General features: G+C 36.7%; 1 protein-coding gene across 1 annotated transcript in view; it reads right to left on the bottom strand.

The window, feature by feature from the left end:
* Window positions 1-21,022, bottom strand: part of CDC5L (cell division cycle 5 like) — a 45,238-nt gene that overhangs the window by 7,893 nt on the left and 16,323 nt on the right. The window contains exons 9-14 of the mRNA XM_065912307.1: window positions 18,787-18,935; window positions 16,759-16,921; window positions 14,905-15,069; window positions 13,455-13,535; window positions 12,406-12,648; window positions 9,600-9,797 (exon numbers count right to left, since the gene is read on the bottom strand). Of these exons, the coding sequence (XP_065768379.1) occupies window positions 9,600-9,797; window positions 12,406-12,648; window positions 13,455-13,535; window positions 14,905-15,069; window positions 16,759-16,921; window positions 18,787-18,935 (999 nt within the window). The remainder of the gene's footprint in view (window positions 1-9,599; window positions 9,798-12,405; window positions 12,649-13,454; window positions 13,536-14,904; window positions 15,070-16,758; window positions 16,922-18,786; window positions 18,936-21,022) is intronic.

Below are 21,022 nucleotides of genomic sequence, written 5' to 3'. Positions count from 1 at the left end.
GTTCATAAGATATTTTCTTAAATATTTAGAAACCATATAATCACCAAAACAAATATATAGCTTTCCATTAAACATTTACTTCAAAGCATTACGTCTGATATAAAAATAAACATGTCGATCTCAATGCTTTCTTTTTTTTAAGAATATGTAAGAATATCAAGAAATGCCATGTTCCCCAAAATATAAAGTACACTTCTACTGGAAAAGTAGTACTTCATATCTATCCATCTCCAGGTTACTTTATTGAAGCCAAAGTCAAATAAGCCCAGGGCAGAGGGGGTGGCAGGGAAGGGTCATGTTGTATGTGTCCCTTAAGAACATGAAATGGATCTAAAATTAATTAACATAAAGCTCATTTAAAGCCATTCCTATCTTCAACATTTTATAAAAGTTACAGTAACCTTTTATTCCTCTGCAGTGCACTTAAAGACTAAATCCATTAATAAATAATGTCCTTTATAAAAGAGCCATTTTCCTCCAACAGATAACAAATAAAAATGAGTTCCGCAGCAAAGATACATCTACTGAGAGTCAGGAAATACTGGAACAAGGCAGTAGTGCCATGGACTGAACTCAGTTGAGTCACTCAGCTGTGTTGAGTTGATGTAGGTTATTTAACCTCTGTATTTCCATTTCTCCATCAATAAAATGGCAGTTATCACTAAAAGTTACTATATACAGTACAGAAAAGCCCTTAGCCGCCCAGTAATATCTGGCACAAAGCAAGCAGTCCACAAATGCTAGCTCTGATTACAATTATTATAGGCTCTAAGAGGTTAACCATTTTGTTCTCCTCTCTAATGGACCAAGGGACTATGGATGACAATTTAAAACCCTCTTTTAAATTTCAACTTTAATTTTTAAAATGACAGAGATCTCTTCCTGGGAATAAAGCAAGGAAAAGACAGCTGTTTCTTAAGTGAGTAGTCTGCCTCTTCAGGACCACCACACCAAGTAACACGTACTGGAGTACATCTTTTTAGCCCAATGCTCCTCAACCCCAGCTAACTTAAAAGGGGCTTCCTAGCAGCTAAGATGGTTATGAATCTGCCTGCAATGTAAGAGACCCCAGTTCAATTCCTAGGCCAGGAAGATCCCCTGGGGAAGGGACAGGTTACCCACTCCAGTATTCTTGGGCTTCCCGGGTGGCTCAGCTGTGAAGAATCTGCCTACAAAGCGGGAGACCTGGGTTTGATCCCTGGGTTGGGAAGATCCCCTGAAGAAGGGAAAGACTACCCACTCCAGTATTCAGGCCTGGAGAATTCCATGGACTGTATAATCCACGTGATTGCAGAGTTGGACATGACTGAGTGACATGTATGTATGTAAATTTAAGAAGTTAACTGTAGAGTTTTTAAAATCTATCAGTGCAGAGACTCTTATTTACATGGTCTCAGACTACTGTATTTTTAAAGCCCCCAGATGGCAGGAGGCAATTAGGATGGAGAATTCTGTTTCAGCCACTGTCATTACTGAACTAGGTGTCAGCTGTTTTCTCTTAACCAGGCCTACCAGAATGTCCTCATTTCCAAAAATAAGTGAACTAAATCCATAAGTTAGTTGCATCAAGTTCCTGATACTATAATTCAGTGTGTTCCAACAATAGCAACATTAGACACTCTATTAACATGTGGATTCAAATACACATTCCAAAAACCTTAACAGCAAAGAATTTCAATATATGCAGTGCTTTTTAAAAAAATTAGTCACATAAATTATCATTTTTCATTGGCTAAGATAATTCAATTAGCTATACACTGCACGCCATGGAAATTCAATTTCCAATTTGGTGTAACAACATACACTTAGCCTCAGAAAGTGTTTAATTAGTCATCAAGGCACATTTAGTATGACTGGTACCTTATATCTGGGAATTACCTCACCTCACACAGTTGAGTCATTTATTATTCCCAAAACACCAAAGATTTTAAAACTGCAAAGCTTCCATTTAATGTGAACAATTTTATTTAATTTAGCTCAAGCTTTATTAAAGTCTTCTGGCTCAAATACTGTGCTAAGATTTCAGGCAAATATGGAAATAAATTATACAAAAAATTAAAGTACAGAAAAAAAAATTTAGTCAGTTAACTATATGAAAGTCAGTGAAAGTATCAGTCGTGTCAGTTTGCGGCCCTATGGACTGTACCCTTCAGGCTCCTTTGTCCGTGGAATTCTCTAGGTAAAAATGCTGGAGTGGGTAGCCATTCCTTTCTCCAGGGATCTTCCCAACCCAGAGATGGAACCTGGGTCTCCTGCAATGCAGGCAGATTCTTTACTGTCTGAGCCACCATGAAAGCCCCAAATAACTATATGTTAGTACAAAAATATAAAGAAGAAACATATAAAGTATATGTAAATATACCTTAAATGTAAAGAAAGGAATACAGCTTTTAATACTCAATTCTAGCTTATCTTACCTCTGCCATCTGATTATTCAAATGTAAAGGATGATATCCACATATTTCGTAAAATGCTTGACCTATGACTGCTCAATACATTTTCGGAGGGAAAAAAACTAACCTATAAAGTCTGGCCTTTTTCTAGCCAGTAAATCTCAAGCATGAACCACACATGCATACATGGAACACATCTACCTTGAATCAGCCTCAGCTCCCTCACCGTACACTCATACACAGAAACAACATTAAAGTCCAACAGAGTATAAGAACTTCTTTAAAAAATATACAGAATCAAGAAGAACCAGGTTCTGACTTAACCTGATTAATATTTTAAGCCCTTTTTAAAATATAAGTAAGCGCTAGCAACTGCCCTGAAGGACAACTTATTTTCAACAAAAAAGTACTGATTTAGGGAGCTTATACTACTCCTTACCAAAAGAACCAAAAGTTCTTCCAAAAACTGATTTCAAACCACTGCATTTATAGTTGATTTACCAAAAGTTGTCAAAAAATTTTTTTCAAATCCTTAACTGCACTTAGAGACATACTTTAAAGTCTTAAAACAACTAACAAACTTAGTAATGGAATTAGGATTAAATACTTTGTTCACTTGTCACCAGACAAGCCTCCCAAATATGATTATAATGGAAGTTTGTGTTTAAATATGTATCAGCACAAAATTTCTAATGATTTTAAATAAAGTTCACTATAACTATTAGGATTTTAAAGTAGGACAACACGTGATATAATTAAAGCTGACTACATCCAAAATGAAAGTGTAAAATTCAATTCAAGAAGAGATGAATGAGAATATATCTACATATAAATGTATAGGGGACCAAGCTGACAAATTTCATGCATCATAATTCTGTTTTACGATATGATGTCTGGAATTTGTTTCAAATTGCGGAGAAGGGGAAATGACATGAAATAAGAGTGGCTATGAGCTGATGGCTGTCACAGCTGGGTGATAACACACTAGGACTCATTACACCAGTCTACTTTAGGATATATTTAAAAATTCCCACAATAAAAATTTTTCTAAAATTCAAACTCAGTGTCTACTCCAAAGGATAACTATTTTGTTAAGACTATACACCACAAACCATGAAACATCAATATAATGGAAACATAAAAATTTTAAAGTATGCCAACTGTTTCAACATGCCAAAAGGTACAAATGAAATGTTAAAATCCAATTACGTAAAATTCATTTATATGTAACAAAATCTGAGTCTTAGAGTATTATTCAAATCTCTCTCCTAAAATCGACCCATGTCTCGTATTTCAGACATTCATCAAAATTTACAGAGCAGAAACTTAGCCACCCTCTTATTCAAGGTAAAGTTACTTCTCAGTACCTTATACTATCAAGTCTAACTAAGCTACCACTAAGAGTGATAATGAGCCACCTTACCTGGTGGCTCAGCAGTGAAGAATCCACCTGCCATGCAGGAGACCAGGGTTCAATCCTGAGTCAGGAAGAACACCTGGAGGAGGAAATGGCAACCCACTCCAGTATTCTTGCCTCAGAAATCCATGGACAGAGGAGCCTGGTGGGTTACAATCCACGAGGTCACAAAAGAGTCCGACACAAATTAGCGACTAAACAAGAGTGATATGAACCTTGGAGACTTGGGAGAGGATTCCTATCCACTAAAATTTACCAACTGTAAGGCAAACAGTATCTTATTTCATCTTACATTATTTCAAGCTCACACTTTCATGAGATAAAAACTATCACCCAAATTTTACAAGTAAGAAAAATCTGAGACTCAGAGAGGTTAAGTAACTTGCCCTAGGCTACACAGTCACTAAGAGATGAAGTTCTGCCATTGTGTCTACTTGGAAGCCCAACACCAGGTTACACTGCAGCTCAACCACATGTCCTCTCTGCCTCAGCCCGGGAAATGCAAACTTGCCTGAAGAAATTCGTGCTGTGGTGCTAGACGGCTTAACGCCACCAGACAGTTCACGGAAAAATTATTCTAGACACACATAAACAAGACCTCAATTAATGAACTTCCCCATCATTCCTTCCCTGATTTAGACATTAACCTGTATGTAGCCACTTGTAAGAATTTTATTTGACACTGGAGAAAAGCTTTCAATTTCCCCAGTTTACATTTTTTAGTTCTGAATTCTTTTATTCTTAACAAGCTACCAAAATACAGGAAAAACATCTCTCAGAAATATTTTATGGGGAAAAAAAGTTTAACAACTTTTTGAGAAGCTGGGTAGAATATAACTAGAATTATTAGAGATTTCCCCAAAACCAACCTTTTGCCACAGGCTTTAAAAGAGTACAAGCGATCGGGGTTTTGTATTGTTTTTTTTTGAATGGTACTTATAATATTATACTATTAAATGAACAGAGTAGTACATAGTGATCCCAATTTAGTTTTAAAGATATGTGTGGCTGTACATATATCTTTTTCTATCATATTTAATCTGATATATACACACCCCAAGATGTTTAATGTGATTACACTTGAATGGTAGGCTTTTCTCTTTTTTTTAATTTAAAATTTTCTACAAAGTACTGGTATTATTTTTAGAAAAAACGCCTACAAATGTTATTTTTTAAATGCATAGAAGAGAAACTGTCTTAAAAAGACTGGCCAGAGACCAATGGAAAACTGATGGTCCCCAGGAGATGAATCAGTGGAACCATAAGTGTTTCCTCGGGTCATTACAAAAGGGAGCTGTATGGGACTTATAAAAGTGTAATTGTTCCTCTCAAACTCACTAAGTTTGTTAAGGTTACTAGGCTTAAGTAACTCCAAAATAAACACATTATCCTTGGGTCTCCAATACTGTCCTCAGTTAAAAGTCTGTTACAGTGAGGTTCAGAAACATTAAGAGCATCCCTCACTGAAATTCTTGCTTGGGGACCCAGATAATAACCTTATACCACTGGAAAAACAGGTTTCAGAATACTTAAAATAAACATAAAGTTAATGGCAGCTCCACTTCCTAGTCAACATGATCCTATAGTAGTAAAGGTGTGACTCAACCATCGAAATGTTTGCAGACAAGAGCTCACAAATGATCCTCCTGTCATCTCTACACTGCTCATTAGCATTGTTTTAGCAGCAAGCCATCTCACTATTGATGAGATGCAAGTAAAACTGAGTGATTATTGTCAGCATCTATCAGTTAGCAACCATCAGACTGCATCCCTAAAAAGCAAGCTAAAGCAATAAGGCAAAACCTTACTAAACGCGTTTCCAAGAAGAGAAATGTACCAATAAAGCAATGCCAAGAGCATTTTTACATTTGCATAAGTTAGGAAATGAAACCCAACAACTACAAGAAACAAATTCAACTCAACACTGAGAAATAAGGAAAGCAACACCATTGTTATCACAAGAGATCTCTGGTCTAGCTTCCAGAGTTGCCACTAGAAACAACCAAGAAATCTGTTAATGCCTTTAAGGGTGATGGCAGAGAGCAGAACTTGAGAACTGAAAATGTTCCAAGTACTGAGGACTTCTTGCCTGTCACCGCACACCACCCCACACACACACAGGAGCCTAAGTGTAAGCCTGCCGAGACACAACAACATACCATCCCTCCACCCTCAACTGCACACCAACTTCATCCTTACCCTAGGTCTTAAGGGGAGTTTTATCCTGTGTAAAAATAAATGACGATCACCGAGAAAACAGGATCCATTGTGCAGCCAATTTTGCTGAAATATAACCATCCGGAAAAGTCAGGGGTCCCCATATAAGTTCTACAAACACACTGAGAAGGATTTTAAATGTGTTATCTGTGTTCTTTAAGTTACTTTATTTCCAAGAAGTCAATGTTACATAGTATTTCTTGACTAAATTGACTGTGCCAGTAAAATACAGGGAGAAGTATTACTTCTGGACCTAGTTTCCACCTCTAAGGAAAGCCTTTCCATTTTTACAGCTAACATGACAAAATCTACTTTTCAGCCAAACTTCCTCAACACAGCAGTTTAGATACAATTTCAAATACTATTAAATTTAATGGCAGGCCTAAATTCAGACTTCTCATTTCACTTTTGCACCTACTGGAAATTATTTCACTCAAAATAATTATGTCTTCAGACGATTTCCTATTTCCACTTAAAGTGGAAACAAATTAGAACACTTCAAATTCTATCTGTACTTCCCAAATACAGTAATGACTCATTTATCTGGCATCATCGGAAAATAAGGCTCTCCACGTTAAGTGTTTTCCAGATAAATGAAGTCCAGAGGAGCAGAAAGCTCATCCGCCTGCTTCCCTGCTGTATCCCCAGGGCCGAGAGTAGGGGCTGGCACAAAGTGGACGCTCAGTAACACACACTGAATGTGTGATTAAATAAAGGCCTAACGTTCTTTTACTTCCAACCGTTTGATGAAAGTTCTTCTACACTGGCCATCTGGCCATCCTTCTTTTTCTGTTTTATAAAAACACGGCACTGAACAGAACTTAAGCTTTTCTTATTAATTGGAGTATCCCCATAAACAGCAAACATGCTACACTCCTACCTTACACCTATAATGCCCTCAGGAGCTATTCAAATAACAAGGCCTTTTGCCACCATATTTAAATGGCCTCAACATGCTGCGTTTTCATAACTTTTCCTTTTCTGTTATTAGCTGTCATTTCTGCTTGCAGGTGCTGCCATATTTTACACACAGATGTCTGGTAAAGTTCCAAAATTAATACTATCTCCTAAGCAGAATAAAATACGTGGACTTGGTTAGTCTTTCCCACTTGCTTCTGACCTGTGACTATCTTCTGATTCTATTTATTTAATGGACTCCTTGTACCAGCCAAAACATTCTACATAAAATCTGAGATGGTTCTACTAGTTTTAAATGAGAATCTTAAAGATTTTAAGTTCTAAGTTTCAAATACTAATCATGAGTAATGGCTTGAAGACTAGCTCCAATATAAACCTCAGGGCATATTTTTTTAACCCATTTAGGAGACACCCAGGACGACAAAGCCGGAGTTCCCCTCGCTTGCTACGGGGTGACAGGGTCCTAATTTAGAGTCACTGCTGCAGAGTGCACGGCAGCAGAGCTCAAGCACACGGGCGGTCATGGACTGTGCTCAGCACGGCAAGGCACATCGCCCTGAACCTAGAGTGGAAGGATAATTTAAGTTCAGCCTTAAGTTTATATAATACAACTAGAGTTTCTTCCCCACAACAAACTTTGAATAATGTTTATAATTTAGCAATCAACTGAAATGATGAAAGAATTACCACAATTGAAATAAAATATTTATGTATTTCAAATCAGGAGAACTGTGTCTTCAAAAACTAAAATAAGCTAAGACAAACCTAGTTCTGAATTAGGGATGGATACAAATAAAATGGGGGATTTGTTTATTTGTGCTTTCGAGTCTCTTTTCTTCTTTTTAAAGATTTAATGAACTTTCATTTGAAATAAGCAGAGTTTACTAAATTAAAGGATTTGATTATGTGTTCTTTAAAAGTAACTAGCTGAGTAAACATTAACGCAAGTTATCCAGGAGTCAAGAAAAGAAAAATTACTTCAGACTGTTTTATGAATATTTTTCCAAAATCACCAATCCTTCAGCAAAAATAGTTCAACGGAAGATTTCGGTTCCTGGTACTGAACTGAACAAAGAGAACCACATGTTTCTAATGGCTGCTCATAAACGACCCAAATAAATCTCCAGAAGAACAGCAGTGGTTCTCTCTGTATTTTTCCCTTCAAAACTCACAAGACCAATTCAACACAGAAATAAAAATTACTGTACTTTATGGCACCACTCACTTTGTGACACATTTATTTGCTGTCATGAAAGTTAGTGCCTCAACAAAGTAAATGAGATTTGGGGGAAAACCTTTTTTCATATTTTAAACAGCACAAAATGTCCTTACCATTTGAGCAATAAAGAGTTTGCCCACCTCAAATGAGATTTTCAAACAAAGTGAGAGACCTAAGCATTTATATATAAAGGTTACAAGGAAGCTTTCCAAATAGCTTTCCAATCAATTATGATGCTGACCTTAGAACAGAATTACACTGCTAACTACCACTTATCAGAAATTAAGCCTACACAACACAAAAAAACTTAAATTTAACCACTGATGTTCTTTTTACTTTCCCTGACTTTGTGAATTAAAACATGGAGCAACAGCACACCCTGCTGGAAGTCAGTAACACAGCTAGAGTAACCAGTAGCAATGGACTCTTAAAATTTGACCTAAGATGAAAATCACTTCAGGAAGAAACTCTGATCTCCCACCAAATGATAAAAGAAGTTCACAAGCATTACCATTAGGTGCCTAGACATGTGACCTTAGAGGTAAAATTAAAAATTAACTAAAGGATACTGTTTTTTCCAGCTCATTTCCCTAGCTCCACACAGCCCCAACCACTCCAAATGACTTCACTATTTTTAATTTTAACCCTAAATAAAATATATTCAAATCCACTTTCTGCAAAGAGAAACTGATAATCACATAAGAGGAATTTGAAGCCACTTTCTGCACGTGACTGCCTGAAGCACCCCTTTCTACTTCCCATCCCAAGATATCTTAGCCTCAGAAACATCCCTGAAGACCATCATTAAGAATTCACAAGGCAGCCTAGCAGTCCATGAACCACAATTTACATATCACTGGCAAAATTCCTACACAGATTCTGGAATTCAAAACATGCAGGCTATATTAAGAAACCACATGCTATGAAATTCTTATTGAGTACCTTTCAACATTTTCACAGACGTGAAAAATCATGGAAGCCACTGTCTAAGTAATCCAGCTCAGCGCTCTCCCTGTAGCAAACTCACAGGAATCGGAGAGTGTGCAGAAAGGTACTGAGGTTTTTTAAGTGTGCCCTCTTGGTTACAGAAAGAAAGCTCCCTGGTGCACTGATCTCCCTCCTTAGAGAAATTGCCATTTCAGCACTCATCTACATTGTTCTCAGTGACCAGTGTTCACTTTTTGGCTCCTTGCTCCCACATGTAAAAGGTTCTGACTGACCAGCGGTCCACTTAGAGCTCTCTTTATCACAAAGCCCAGCCTTCCTGAGAAACCAATGCAGATCAAACACTTCAGTGCAGTGCAGTTTTTTCTCAAGAAATTCAAAAACCATTACCTTACATCTATTTTTCTGAAGATGTCTCCAAAGGTATGAGTTTGATTCATCATTTCAATCAAAGTACACATTTAAGGTTGAATATTAAAAGAATACCAACCTCAAGCCTCTTTTCCAGCGACTCGATTCTGTCCTTTTTGCTAGCAAGGTTGGCCCGGGTGTAGCGGCTCTGCCCAGGAAGATACAAAACTTGACTGTAGCACTCTTCCCACACCTGGTTATAAGCTTCACTTGAGAGTTCTCCGTGGCTCATACCTTGTTTGACCACTTCCATCTCCTGTACCAGAACATCCTGAGCCTGTTCACAATAATAATTTCAGTAAGCTTGAGTACTAGAGACACCTGCCATCAGTAGAAAGTTTTAGAAGACCAGTCTTTCCCTCCCTGGGCAAAAGCAATCAGCTTTGGTTGACTAACTGTTTTTTGGAAGGGGGTTATAAAAATCTAAGTGAAACAAATTAAGAAGCCTAGAAGTCAATGTGGATTGATCTGAAGAGTCAAGCATCCATGTATTAACCCCAATAATATAAACATTCCTTGCCTTCACTCATTAAAACAGCAGCTACCATTTCTCAGGTGTCTACTATGTGTCAGGAACTGGACTGAAAAGTTTTACCTATTTTATCTCCAAACAGCATACCACTCTTACAAAGCAGTCAACATTAACCTCACTAAAGTTCATAAAGCTCATGAAGTTCATTAACCTCATTACAGTTCACGAAGCAAAGGCTCAGAGAGGTTAAACAATTTGTTCAAAAACACAACACCAGTAAGCAGAAGAGACAGGCTCACACCCAAACCAAAGGTGACCACTGCGTGGGGGTGCTCCTTCCACTCACCATCAACCCCAACACTTCCGACTTCCCAGTACAGTGAAGGAGAATTAGGCGGGGTTTTTTCCCTTTTTTGACACATGCCTTTTTTCTCATCTGAAAGAATGTCCCTGACATTACCAGAGAATAGGACTGGAAGCACAGATCAAATAATGACAGATCACAGACCAGTTGCTGGTCACTAGAAAAGATATGGTTTAAGATGATAGAATGAAGATGGAATTGGACAAGTGGAGTCCAATCACAGCTTTAGCATTTAAATAGCTATCTGAACTTGCTGAACTTATGTAAGCCTATTTCTCATCTGGAGAGGGGAGATAATACCTAACATGTTTGTTATGAGGATTAAGTGATACAGCAAGACACAAAGAGCCAGCCCAGCACCAGACACACAGACTCCTTCAGCATACCACATGAACTCTTTCCAGCCCTTTGCTTCATGGCTCATGAAAAACCAACAATTACTTTCTGTGCTTTATAGAAAGCTCTCAATCATTCCAGGAACATCAGAAAATAAACACAGACCAAAACATAAGAAAAATCAAGATAAATAACAAGCATATGAAAAAAATTTAAACCAAAAAAAGGCAGGGGGAAACCATGTCTACAGACTATAAAGAACGGATCCTTTTAAATGATACCTCTTAGGGGAAATAATGGAAACAAACCAATTTTAGCACACTTAATGACAACTGGGCACTTTATTATCAGTGAAATGGTATTTCACTCTGAAACTGCACATGGTAAAAATTGACAAATTTAGCTCTTATAATAATTAGGAGAAAGTACAGCTAAGTTCCAATGAAACTGTGCCTAAAGAATCTAAGTAAAAAAAAAAAGAATCTGCTAAGTAAATAGTTGCTTCAAATTTTTCAGAACACAGGGGACTATAAACAGATAAATAAAATACAGAAGAATGAACTACTTTGTAATGGTTTCAAATAAAATTCTAAACCGCTACATACAATTATTATTTTCAAAACATGCATTAGAATCTGTCCCTTACAGAACTTCTATTAGTAACAATGTGATCTTTGTTTCAGGTTTCCATATATACAATAAATTTAGGAAGACTGATTTCCTCAAATCTATCTTCTCCTCATATTTTCACTCTAACAAGAGGAAACTGTTCAAGCAATGAATTCATTATCTAATTCTCAACAGAGGGCAGCTTCCATGGCACTTACTAAAAGACAGCAACTCAAAGTTACTCAGAAGCAAACTGAAACAGAAATCCAAACCCTCTTCCTCTATTTTCTAAAAATTCTGTAATAAACATGTATCACTTATACAGTACGAAAACGGGAAAGTAAGAAAGAGAGAAGGCAAGTACAAGAGAGACAAGAGACAGAAGAATCTGGTTTCCTCCTAAGTCAGCCCATTCTAACGGACAGGTACTTCACTGCCCCTCAGAATGAAAGACTAAAGAAAGAAGACTTCAATAAAAGACCACTCTTCTTCCAACCATGACACTAACTCTCCTTTCCTGTATCACTGTACAGATTTCTAGTCACAATCACAGCTGTTTGCTCTGTCAAAGCAGAAAGAATAAAATGCATATGGAGGGAGAGGTAGGACAGACGTTATACAAGAAAACATTTCTTTATTTCCTTATCCACAAGGGTAGGGGGAAACCATTACAGAGAAATAAATGCAGTAAATGGTATTTCCTTTCTGTGACTAGATGAAAGGTTTAATCTGTAAATATTTTAATACATTCTTATTTTTTCATAGTATTCTAAGTTAAGTGATGTTTAAGTATTAAAGGCAATCCCACTCTATTTAGAGACAGCAGAATTAAAGCCAGAAAATGGCAACTGTAGCAACAATCAATGAGGCACACAAAAAACGCCCTGCCATCAAAACCAGTGTCTATCATTGAACATTGTGGAGGGAGAGGGGAGGGGAGAGGGGAGGATGTCCTCTTCATAACATTTAACATGAAAATTTCTCTCTTAACCATATATTTCTGTTGTTTATAAACATCAATATGGGAAAATATGTTCATGTTTGTCCATGATATACAGTATCTAAAAAATACTTAAATCTTGAGACAAAAATACTCAATGATACCTTTTTCAGCTCTTCCTTGGAGAATTTCTCATAAGGGTTATGTTCCAGATAGGCGATGTGCTCTGCATTATTGGTACCAAATCCTACAGTTTTTCCTTTTTTATTTCCAGATGGCTCATAAGGGTGATGTAGAAGGTCATAATGAAGCATCGTGATCATTTCCTTTTTGATCAGTTCTTCACTTTTCTGTAAATCTGTTAGAGGTGGTTCTACATTTAAGGGTCTTAGAATTGTTTCATTTACCTAAAATTTTAAAACACGTACAATTACTAAACATAATACTGCAACATACTAATGGTACTACTTCTAGCAATGAATTAAATACAGGCACACTTTGTTTTACTGTGCTTCACTTAACTGAAACTTGCAGACGAGGTGTTTTTCTTTTCATAAACTGAAAGCTCATGGCAACACTGAATTGAGCAAATATACTGGCACCATTTTTTCCACAACATTTGCTCATTTTGTCTATGTCACACTGGCAATTCTTGCAATATTTCAAACATTTTTTTCATTACTACTCTATCTGCTATGGTGAGCTGTGATCATTAATGCTACTACTGCAAAAAGATTATGACTCAGGATCAGAAGCTTAGATGATAATTAGCACTTTTTTAGCTATAAAGTATCTTTAATTAAGGTATGTACATTAAGTACATTAAAGAATGTACTTTTCTTAGACACACCACGACTGCACACTTAAAAAACTACAGTTTAGTATAAATATAACTACTACGCACAAGGAAACAGAACAATTCGCACTTTACTGAGTGACAAGCATTTCACTGCAGTGGCCTGGAACCAACCTGCAATATCTCCGAGGTATACCTAAAGCAGTTTAACATTTTCAAAAGAAATTATTTTCTTTTTTCTTTCAAAATTCTTATTTGTACCAGTGAAGCATTTCAAAGACTGGATCTGGGAACTGCTTTACTATATTCCAGAAAGTAGATGAAATGTTGTTTTATAGACTTTATGAATAATATAAAAAACATCAATCACATAAAAAGAAACTTAAAACTTCCTAAGGCAGAAATTCTAATACTTACTTCTGATGGTCTTGGCAGATCCTTCTGGACAGCTTTGTGCATTCGTTTCATTTCCTTTACACGCTCTGCATCTCGTATGGCCTAAAAAAATTATTTTTATAACCGTTTTTACAGCTATACAGTATCTGACACATTTCAGTAAAGGTGAAAACACTTTCGTCTATAAGAACGTGTATGTTCAAGAGCTAAAGCTGTAGTAATTTGTATAAGTTTGTAGAAAGGCAATGTAACGCCACTGAAATTAGCCAGGCTATTCATTCTCTTGTTACAGCACAAACTAAGAACTTCCAACAGTTACTAGAAGCATTATCCGGATTTGCATGGCTCCCTCAATCAGATAATCATTCTTTTCTTGTCTAAAAGACCAAATCCTAAACTTAGAGGGGATGCTTCCAATTATCCCTCCTGCAATACAACCTTTCCCTTCCACCTCAGATGCTACTGATTTTTTATTTAAAAAGCCAGCCAGCAAGGGTGCTGTTTTATGACTTAAATTATGAATAATGTGGGTTAACACAAGAGAACTTCAAACCATTTTTTAGAATAAATGTAGCTCAAAATAGCTAAGAGAATTAAATTCATAAAGTATTATCATATATCCCTCACCAAAAAGCACATTCATGTGGTTTCTCTCTAAAGCATGACTTCCATCACTCCAATCCCTAGAAATGATTCAATTTCTAAAAACATCCCAAAATGGGCTGCTAAAAGAAGTTCTGAAGTGGATCACATGATCTCAGTTTTAGTTCAAGTTTTACCACTTTCAAGACACGAGACCTGGGAAAGTTAACTTAATTCACCTGAGTTTCCGCATTTCTAAAATGAACCTGATACCTATCCTACTTATATCACCTGGTTGTTATGTACATATGAAAAGTAATTAACTAGAAAGTATATTAGTACAAGGTGTTACTAATTTTATTCTGATGCACTCTAAATTTCCAAATCCACATTTTAAAAATTTCTTTCATTGGAGGATAATTACTTTACAATACTGTGTTGGCGTCTGCCATACAACTCACATCAGCCATAAATATACATGTTCCCTCCCTCTTGAACAACCCCCCCAGCCCATCCCACTCCTCTAGGTTGTCACAGAGCACCGTGTTGAGCTCCCTGCATTACCCACAACTGCCCATTAGTTTACACTGATGAAGAAACAAATCAATCAACCAACAAATCAATCAATAAGATGTACTTGTTTTAAGACTGGTCAATAACATCTTTTCTTGGCAAGAGTGAAAGCAATGTCTAAAAGACTACTTACACATATTTTAAAGGACCATAATGAATTTGAGAGAGGATATTTAAACTGTGACCTATATGATTATACACTTTAAGAACACCTATCAAGATTGATCTAAGTAATTTCCTTTAGTGCAATTTTTTTCAATACTGAAAAAAAAACACTAAGTAGAGATCTTGAGACATGTTAACAGTTGCCACCCACCTGCTTCCGTGCATCCACATCAGCAGCATCTTCAATATAAGTATCATCTATTTCACGCTCTTCCAGTTCCTTCTCAGCATTTTCTGGTAGAACAATTTCAAAGTCATTCTTAGGAGCAGGAAGACCCAACAATCCTAAACGGAGGTGTTCACGAGATTCTCTTTCCTGTAGAAAAAAATTAGTCCTCAATTTATACACATTAAAATACTCAACTAATATTGTATAAGAGTTTCTAAAATACAATTAGCCTAATTTTAATTCTAGAAAAATGATCCCTAACTTAAGGGTTGAGACAAGATTTTGTTTAATTTCTATCTCTACTTCTTCCCTACATTAAGACCAATCATAAAAACTTTGGGGGGAAAAAAAAAACTTTGATTTGTGGTCAATGAATTTACTCTGGGATAGTCTAATAGCAGGTTTGAGAATTATACCTCTGCAGGGCAAAAAAACAAGAAGTTCTTTAGGATTTCCTTTTAAGGATTTCTGAAATTTAATAGGAAATGAAAGAACAAGTTCAAAAGTAAACTTGTCCTTGGATAAATGAAACCTAATCTGAAAAGACTGCTGAATTTGTGTGTATGATTCTTTTTCATGCAAATAACAGGTCATATGCAAGCCAAAGAGCTCATACTTCCAAACAGCTCATACTTCCTCAAAGCGCCTAGTACCCAAAGTCTTCCCCAGTCCATCCTCAGCTCACCTGTCTGTCTCATTCCCCACTGGTCCAACACATATGTGCAAGATGGGAAGACCAAGTGAGCTGCTATGTCCAGAACATGCTCCACATTTACTCATGTTGTGATCTCCACATGGGACAGCCCCCCACCTACTTCTGAGCATACCTCCTTCAAGGAAGGCTTTCCTAGTACCCACCCAACAAATGTGATTTCTTTCTTTCTTCGGCCACCCTAAGCACACTGGTTTTACTCAAAGGGCTTTATTGTGTTCTTATATTACAATTATTTTTGGATTTGGTTTAATACTGCCAATCTCTCCAGAGCATAAACTATTCTTTAAGACAAGGGACATCTTTACTCAACATTCAATCCCATGAAGTGTCCAGATCTGTGTTTTATACACATTAGATTCTTTACTTGTTTAATTCCTATATAGCCATTCAGAGTCAGCATTACATGATATCAATCTGGACATTTAAAAAAATTCTCAACTAACCAAATCTATACATGAAGTTAGAATTAATTTGTAAACTAGAAGCAAACCACCATTGGAACTCATTTTTAAAAATCTCACAATGACCTTCCATGGCATAAATAAAAAGGCTCAACAGTAATGTAATAAAAGCAATAACATGATCAAAAATAAAACTGTAACTTTTATAATTAGCTTTCTACATCACCTTGAAAAACATACAGAAGAAAAACTTCACTAAGGTCAACAATGAACATCAAATTAACTTGGCTCTGATACCTTGACCGTCCTTCTAAAAGTACAAAGGCAAACAGAGGAATCAAAGTTCAAAATCTAATTCATGAGGCCTTCAAAATTCATACCTTATTTTACAAAAACAGGAAAAAAAAATCAGTGTACCATTCAGGAAGCTAAACTATTAATTAGTAAATGATAAAAATTAAAAATCACTGAAGATACAAGGAACATTAATATCAGCATAATCAATACTGAAAAATAAATTAAGAATAAGAAAAAGTAGGCTAGTAAGACCAAAAGGTTTCCCTTTTCAAGTCCTACAAATCATGTTCCTTTTCTAGTGTCTGCAAGTGTAGAGAATCTGAAGGCATATGAAATATGCACTGACAAGGGGGAAAATTTTATTTTGGTACCCTTGAGATTTTAACATTTTTTAAAGACTACTTAAAGAGAACTGACACATACCATCTGCTTCACATAAGAGGGATCACTGTAGTCTGCCATTCCATCCTCAGGATTAATGTTTAACTTGTCTCGAAGAGGAGTTCTACCCGGGGTGGCGTTAATAACTGGTTTGGGAGTTGTCCCACTCCGGGGAGTCAGCCCTTCAGATCCATGAGAAGGAGTTCTAGAAAGACAGAAATTCTAGTTAATGAAAGTGTCAATTTTACTTGAATTGTGCTTCCAAATATTTTTCACATAAATTATTTTATAAGAAAAGAAATATTCCTAAAATTCTGTCTCCCTATCTGGTTTTAAGTTAGACCTCTAGGTTAAAACAAAGGTTTGGTTCAGCTAACTCAGTATTTACACACAGTGTATTTATTTTAATGACTTCAAATAAAGTCATGATAGCTAGTAATTTTTTACCTTATTAACTAGGTCCATAAAACATTTTTCAACCTTTTCTTAACACATCAGGGTGGCTAAGAACACACAGTAGTCAGAGAGGTTGCCCACCACACTTAAGACCCCAAACGACTCTTACTGAGTTCAGTATCTTCAACTTATTATTTGTCTTCTCCCTGCCTACAGCTGTTGGCCATCAGATTCTCATCACAGGTATGCATACTTCAAGTCTGTTTGAAAACCAAACACCAGACTTAGGATCACATCTAAATATGAATTGTTCTGAGTTAGGTCTAAGAACCTCTCAGAAATAAAAGCCATAAACTTCATATCATACAGTTTAAATGTCCAAAGCCTTGGACTTCTCTGGTATTCCAGTGGTTCAGAATCTGCCTGCCAAAGCAGAGAACACAGGTGCAAACCCTGGTCCAGGAGAATCCCACGTGCCTTGGGGCAACTGAGTCCATGCACCACAAGAGAAGCTACCACAGTGAGAAGCCCATGGACCACAATTAGAGAGTAGCCCCAATTGCTGCAACAAGAGAAAGCCCTCGCATATCAGTGAAGACCCAATGCAGCCAAAAATAAATAATTTTCTTTTTATATGTTCAAAGACTGTTGTTTTTTTGATTACTTCCTGAATCCTGGCTGTGTTCCAGACAGGTGATGCTGCCAGAGAGCTGTTCTCAGAGGTGAGGTGAGGTGCTACCATATAAGACGTGATTCCTGCCCCCAAGGAGCTCACAATCTAGTTGAAAAACAAGACATACATGGGAGAAAGAGGGATTAGGCTCTCTTGCAAGCCTTGCAAAAGTGCTATGTCACATTAGGTTTTCGCTGCCAATGTTCTTGATCCTGCTGTCATGCATAGCTATAACAGTCAGAAAAGCTTCACATACTTAAACCACCAGTAAGAGGACAGATTTTAAAATTAATAGTAAACCCCACATATTTCTAACCTTAAAAGTTCAAATTCTATTTTAATACAAGTTGTTTCTATAGTATTTCTTCTTTAAAAACAGTAGCTTAAAGCAAAAGAAGTTAAAAAAAAAAAGAAGTATAAACAAATACTGAACTCTAGTCAATTATTTATACGACAAAGAAGTGTTTAGGGTGAAATGTAAAGATACCCACAGCTTGCTTTGAAATGTATTTAAATATGATAGGCTGATGGCTGGATAGATACATGATAAAGCAAACACAATAAAATATAAACCACTGAATCAAATAGTGAGTATATGGATGTTTGCTTTACCATTCTTACCATACTCTCTAAATGTTATACATTTTCATAATAAAATGTTGGGGAACAAGCAACAGTAATACATGCATAAAAAGGATTACAATTTTTATAAAAGACACCAAATTTTCATTAATAATGGATGGATCTACTTCTTAAGTCAGATTAAAAGTATTCACAAATAAGGTGACAGCACCCGAAACTCTGAAAAAAGGAGGAAGGTTCATGTATTTCACTAGTTTCTAAATACCATAATGTTATCTGCTTCTATGAATGAGGGGAACTCTAAAAACAAGATAAACACTAATTTCCATTTTCTGTCAACATTTCTAAAGCAAACACATTGTCCAAGTCCTCGGATTCAGGTTTTTCTAAAGCAGAAATCAGTTGTTTATTTACAATACCTGAATGGGGTAGAAAGGACTGTGTTTGGAGTCTGTACAACCTGCCGCTGTGGTGTCACACCTGAGAAGTCGCTCTCATGCAAAGGGGTGTTGAGTCCGCCTTTTAATGGGGTGTCCACGTTGGTCAGAGCCATGAGGTTTTGGGCTTCCTGATTAACAAGATAGTAAACAAGCATGTTTTAACAGTTTAGACAGGACAGCAAATCCCTCTCTTATAGTCCTACTACACAAAAAGCTAGTAGAATTCTTACATATTTTCTCAGTGAAAACCAGGAGAGAAAATGATATTGAACCATGGAAGAATTCAATACTTAACCATTCTTTCTGACATTAACATGTCAGAAGTTTTGAAATAAAGTTTTATATGTCAAGAAATGTGTATGTGATTGTGTCCTCACATACAAAATTACCATTACCCAACAACTTTTCCTATTACCCGTGCCAAGCCTCTTTATATGAAGAACTAAGAATTCAACTTTCCCAATATGAGCTTGGGTTAAACATCAGAACACCTAGTCTGGCTTTATCATGAATTCTTTATCCAGTCTTCATTAGACTCTCTGAGTCTCACTTTCTTCCATTGTGAGGTTAAAATGTTCCCAACCGGTCTACTTCATAAGAAAACTCAAGAAGACAGATTACTTTCTGAAGTCTTGCTTGACCTCTTCAGGTAGGACTGACATGCTCTCTTTACAGTCCCTCTACTATAACCCTGCACTCATTACTAACACAGCACCCACAACTCCTAATCGCCAGTTCAGGGTCTGTGGCAGGCTACACTCTCCATAGAGTCACAACCGTAATTCTCATCTCACATGCTCTTCTTACAATCCAACTCTGATGCTCCAACCACTGAACTATACATTATAAAAGGATAAACTGCATCTTAAAAAAAAATATATATATATATTTATATATATACACACACACACACACACACACACACATGTGCTTCCCTGGTGTCTCAGACAGTAAAGAAACTGCCTGCAATGCAGGAGATATGGGTTCTGTCCCTGGGTTGAGAAGACTCCCTGGAGAAGGAAATGGCAACCCACTCCCATATTCCTGCCTGGTAAATTCCATGAATAGAGGAGCCTGGTGAGTTATACAGTCCATGGGGTTGCAAAGAGTCAGACACAACTGAAGCGATTTAGCATGCATAACACAAGTCTAATTAAAAAAAAGAGAGAGAGTTCAGAAATTTAAAATATGACAGTAGAAATTTTAAAACTGTATGAAGGTAAAATTCAGAAAATCTCCTAGCAATGAATCAAAAAAGTCAATTAAGACAGAAAATCAGAGAAGAAAATCGAAATAAAGCAATGAAGGGGAGCAAATTTTTTTAATTTTCAAAATAACTTACCAGAATTGAAAGTCATGAGTCTACAGAATGAAAAGACTCACCAAGTACCTAGTACAGCGATTAAAAATAAAGCCACATCAAGAAATATACATGTGAAAAAGAGGTCATATAAGCTTCCAGTGGAAGGAAAAAACCAGGTATTCTATTAACCTTAACAGCACAAGTCAGAAGACCCTGGAACACTGCCTTCAAAGCTGTGAACAAAAACCCTTTCAATCTGGAATTCTATACCCAGCTGTACGATCAATCAAATAAGAGAGTAAAACAGTGATCTGCAGATATTCAAGACTTAAAAATTCCATGTCCCATGAAACCTTCCTCAGAAAGCTACCTACAGATATGACTCACTAAAAGGGAGCCAACCAAGAAAGTGAGAGACATGGGAGCCAGGAAAGAGGAGACCCAAGGGAAAACTTCCCAGGGTGACAGTGAAGGAACAGCAAGAGAACAAGCCATAAACAAGATCTAAGGAGTGATCAGTTCAGACGAGAACATTCAGAAATTCTGGGAAAGACTTCAAGTGCTGAAAAAGATAAAAATACCTAAAATTTTACCAGATTACAGGAGACTGACAGTTAATAAAGTCCAGATCCAGAAATGAATTTGTGCCAAGTAATCAAAAATCTTAGCAACTAAGTAAAACAAGTACTAATCCAAAGAAAAACAAAATACTATGCAGTGGAATAATTATAAGACACTTTGTAGGTCAGCAGTGAATGCAGTTTACATAGTCACAAGTGAGTGTGAAAGTTGCTCAGTCATGTCTGACTCTCTGCAACCCCAAGGACTGTATCCTGACAGACTCCTCTGTCCATGGGGTTCTCCAGGCAAGAACCCTGGAGAGGGTTGCTATGCCCTCCTCCAGGGGATCTT

This window comes from Muntiacus reevesi, chromosome 20 (assembly GCF_963930625.1).
Source record: "Muntiacus reevesi chromosome 20, mMunRee1.1, whole genome shotgun sequence".
Taxonomy (NCBI): Eukaryota; Metazoa; Chordata; class Mammalia; order Artiodactyla; family Cervidae; genus Muntiacus; species Muntiacus reevesi.
Note: the sequence above shows the minus strand (reverse complement) of the source record. Positions and strands in the feature narration are given on the sequence as shown.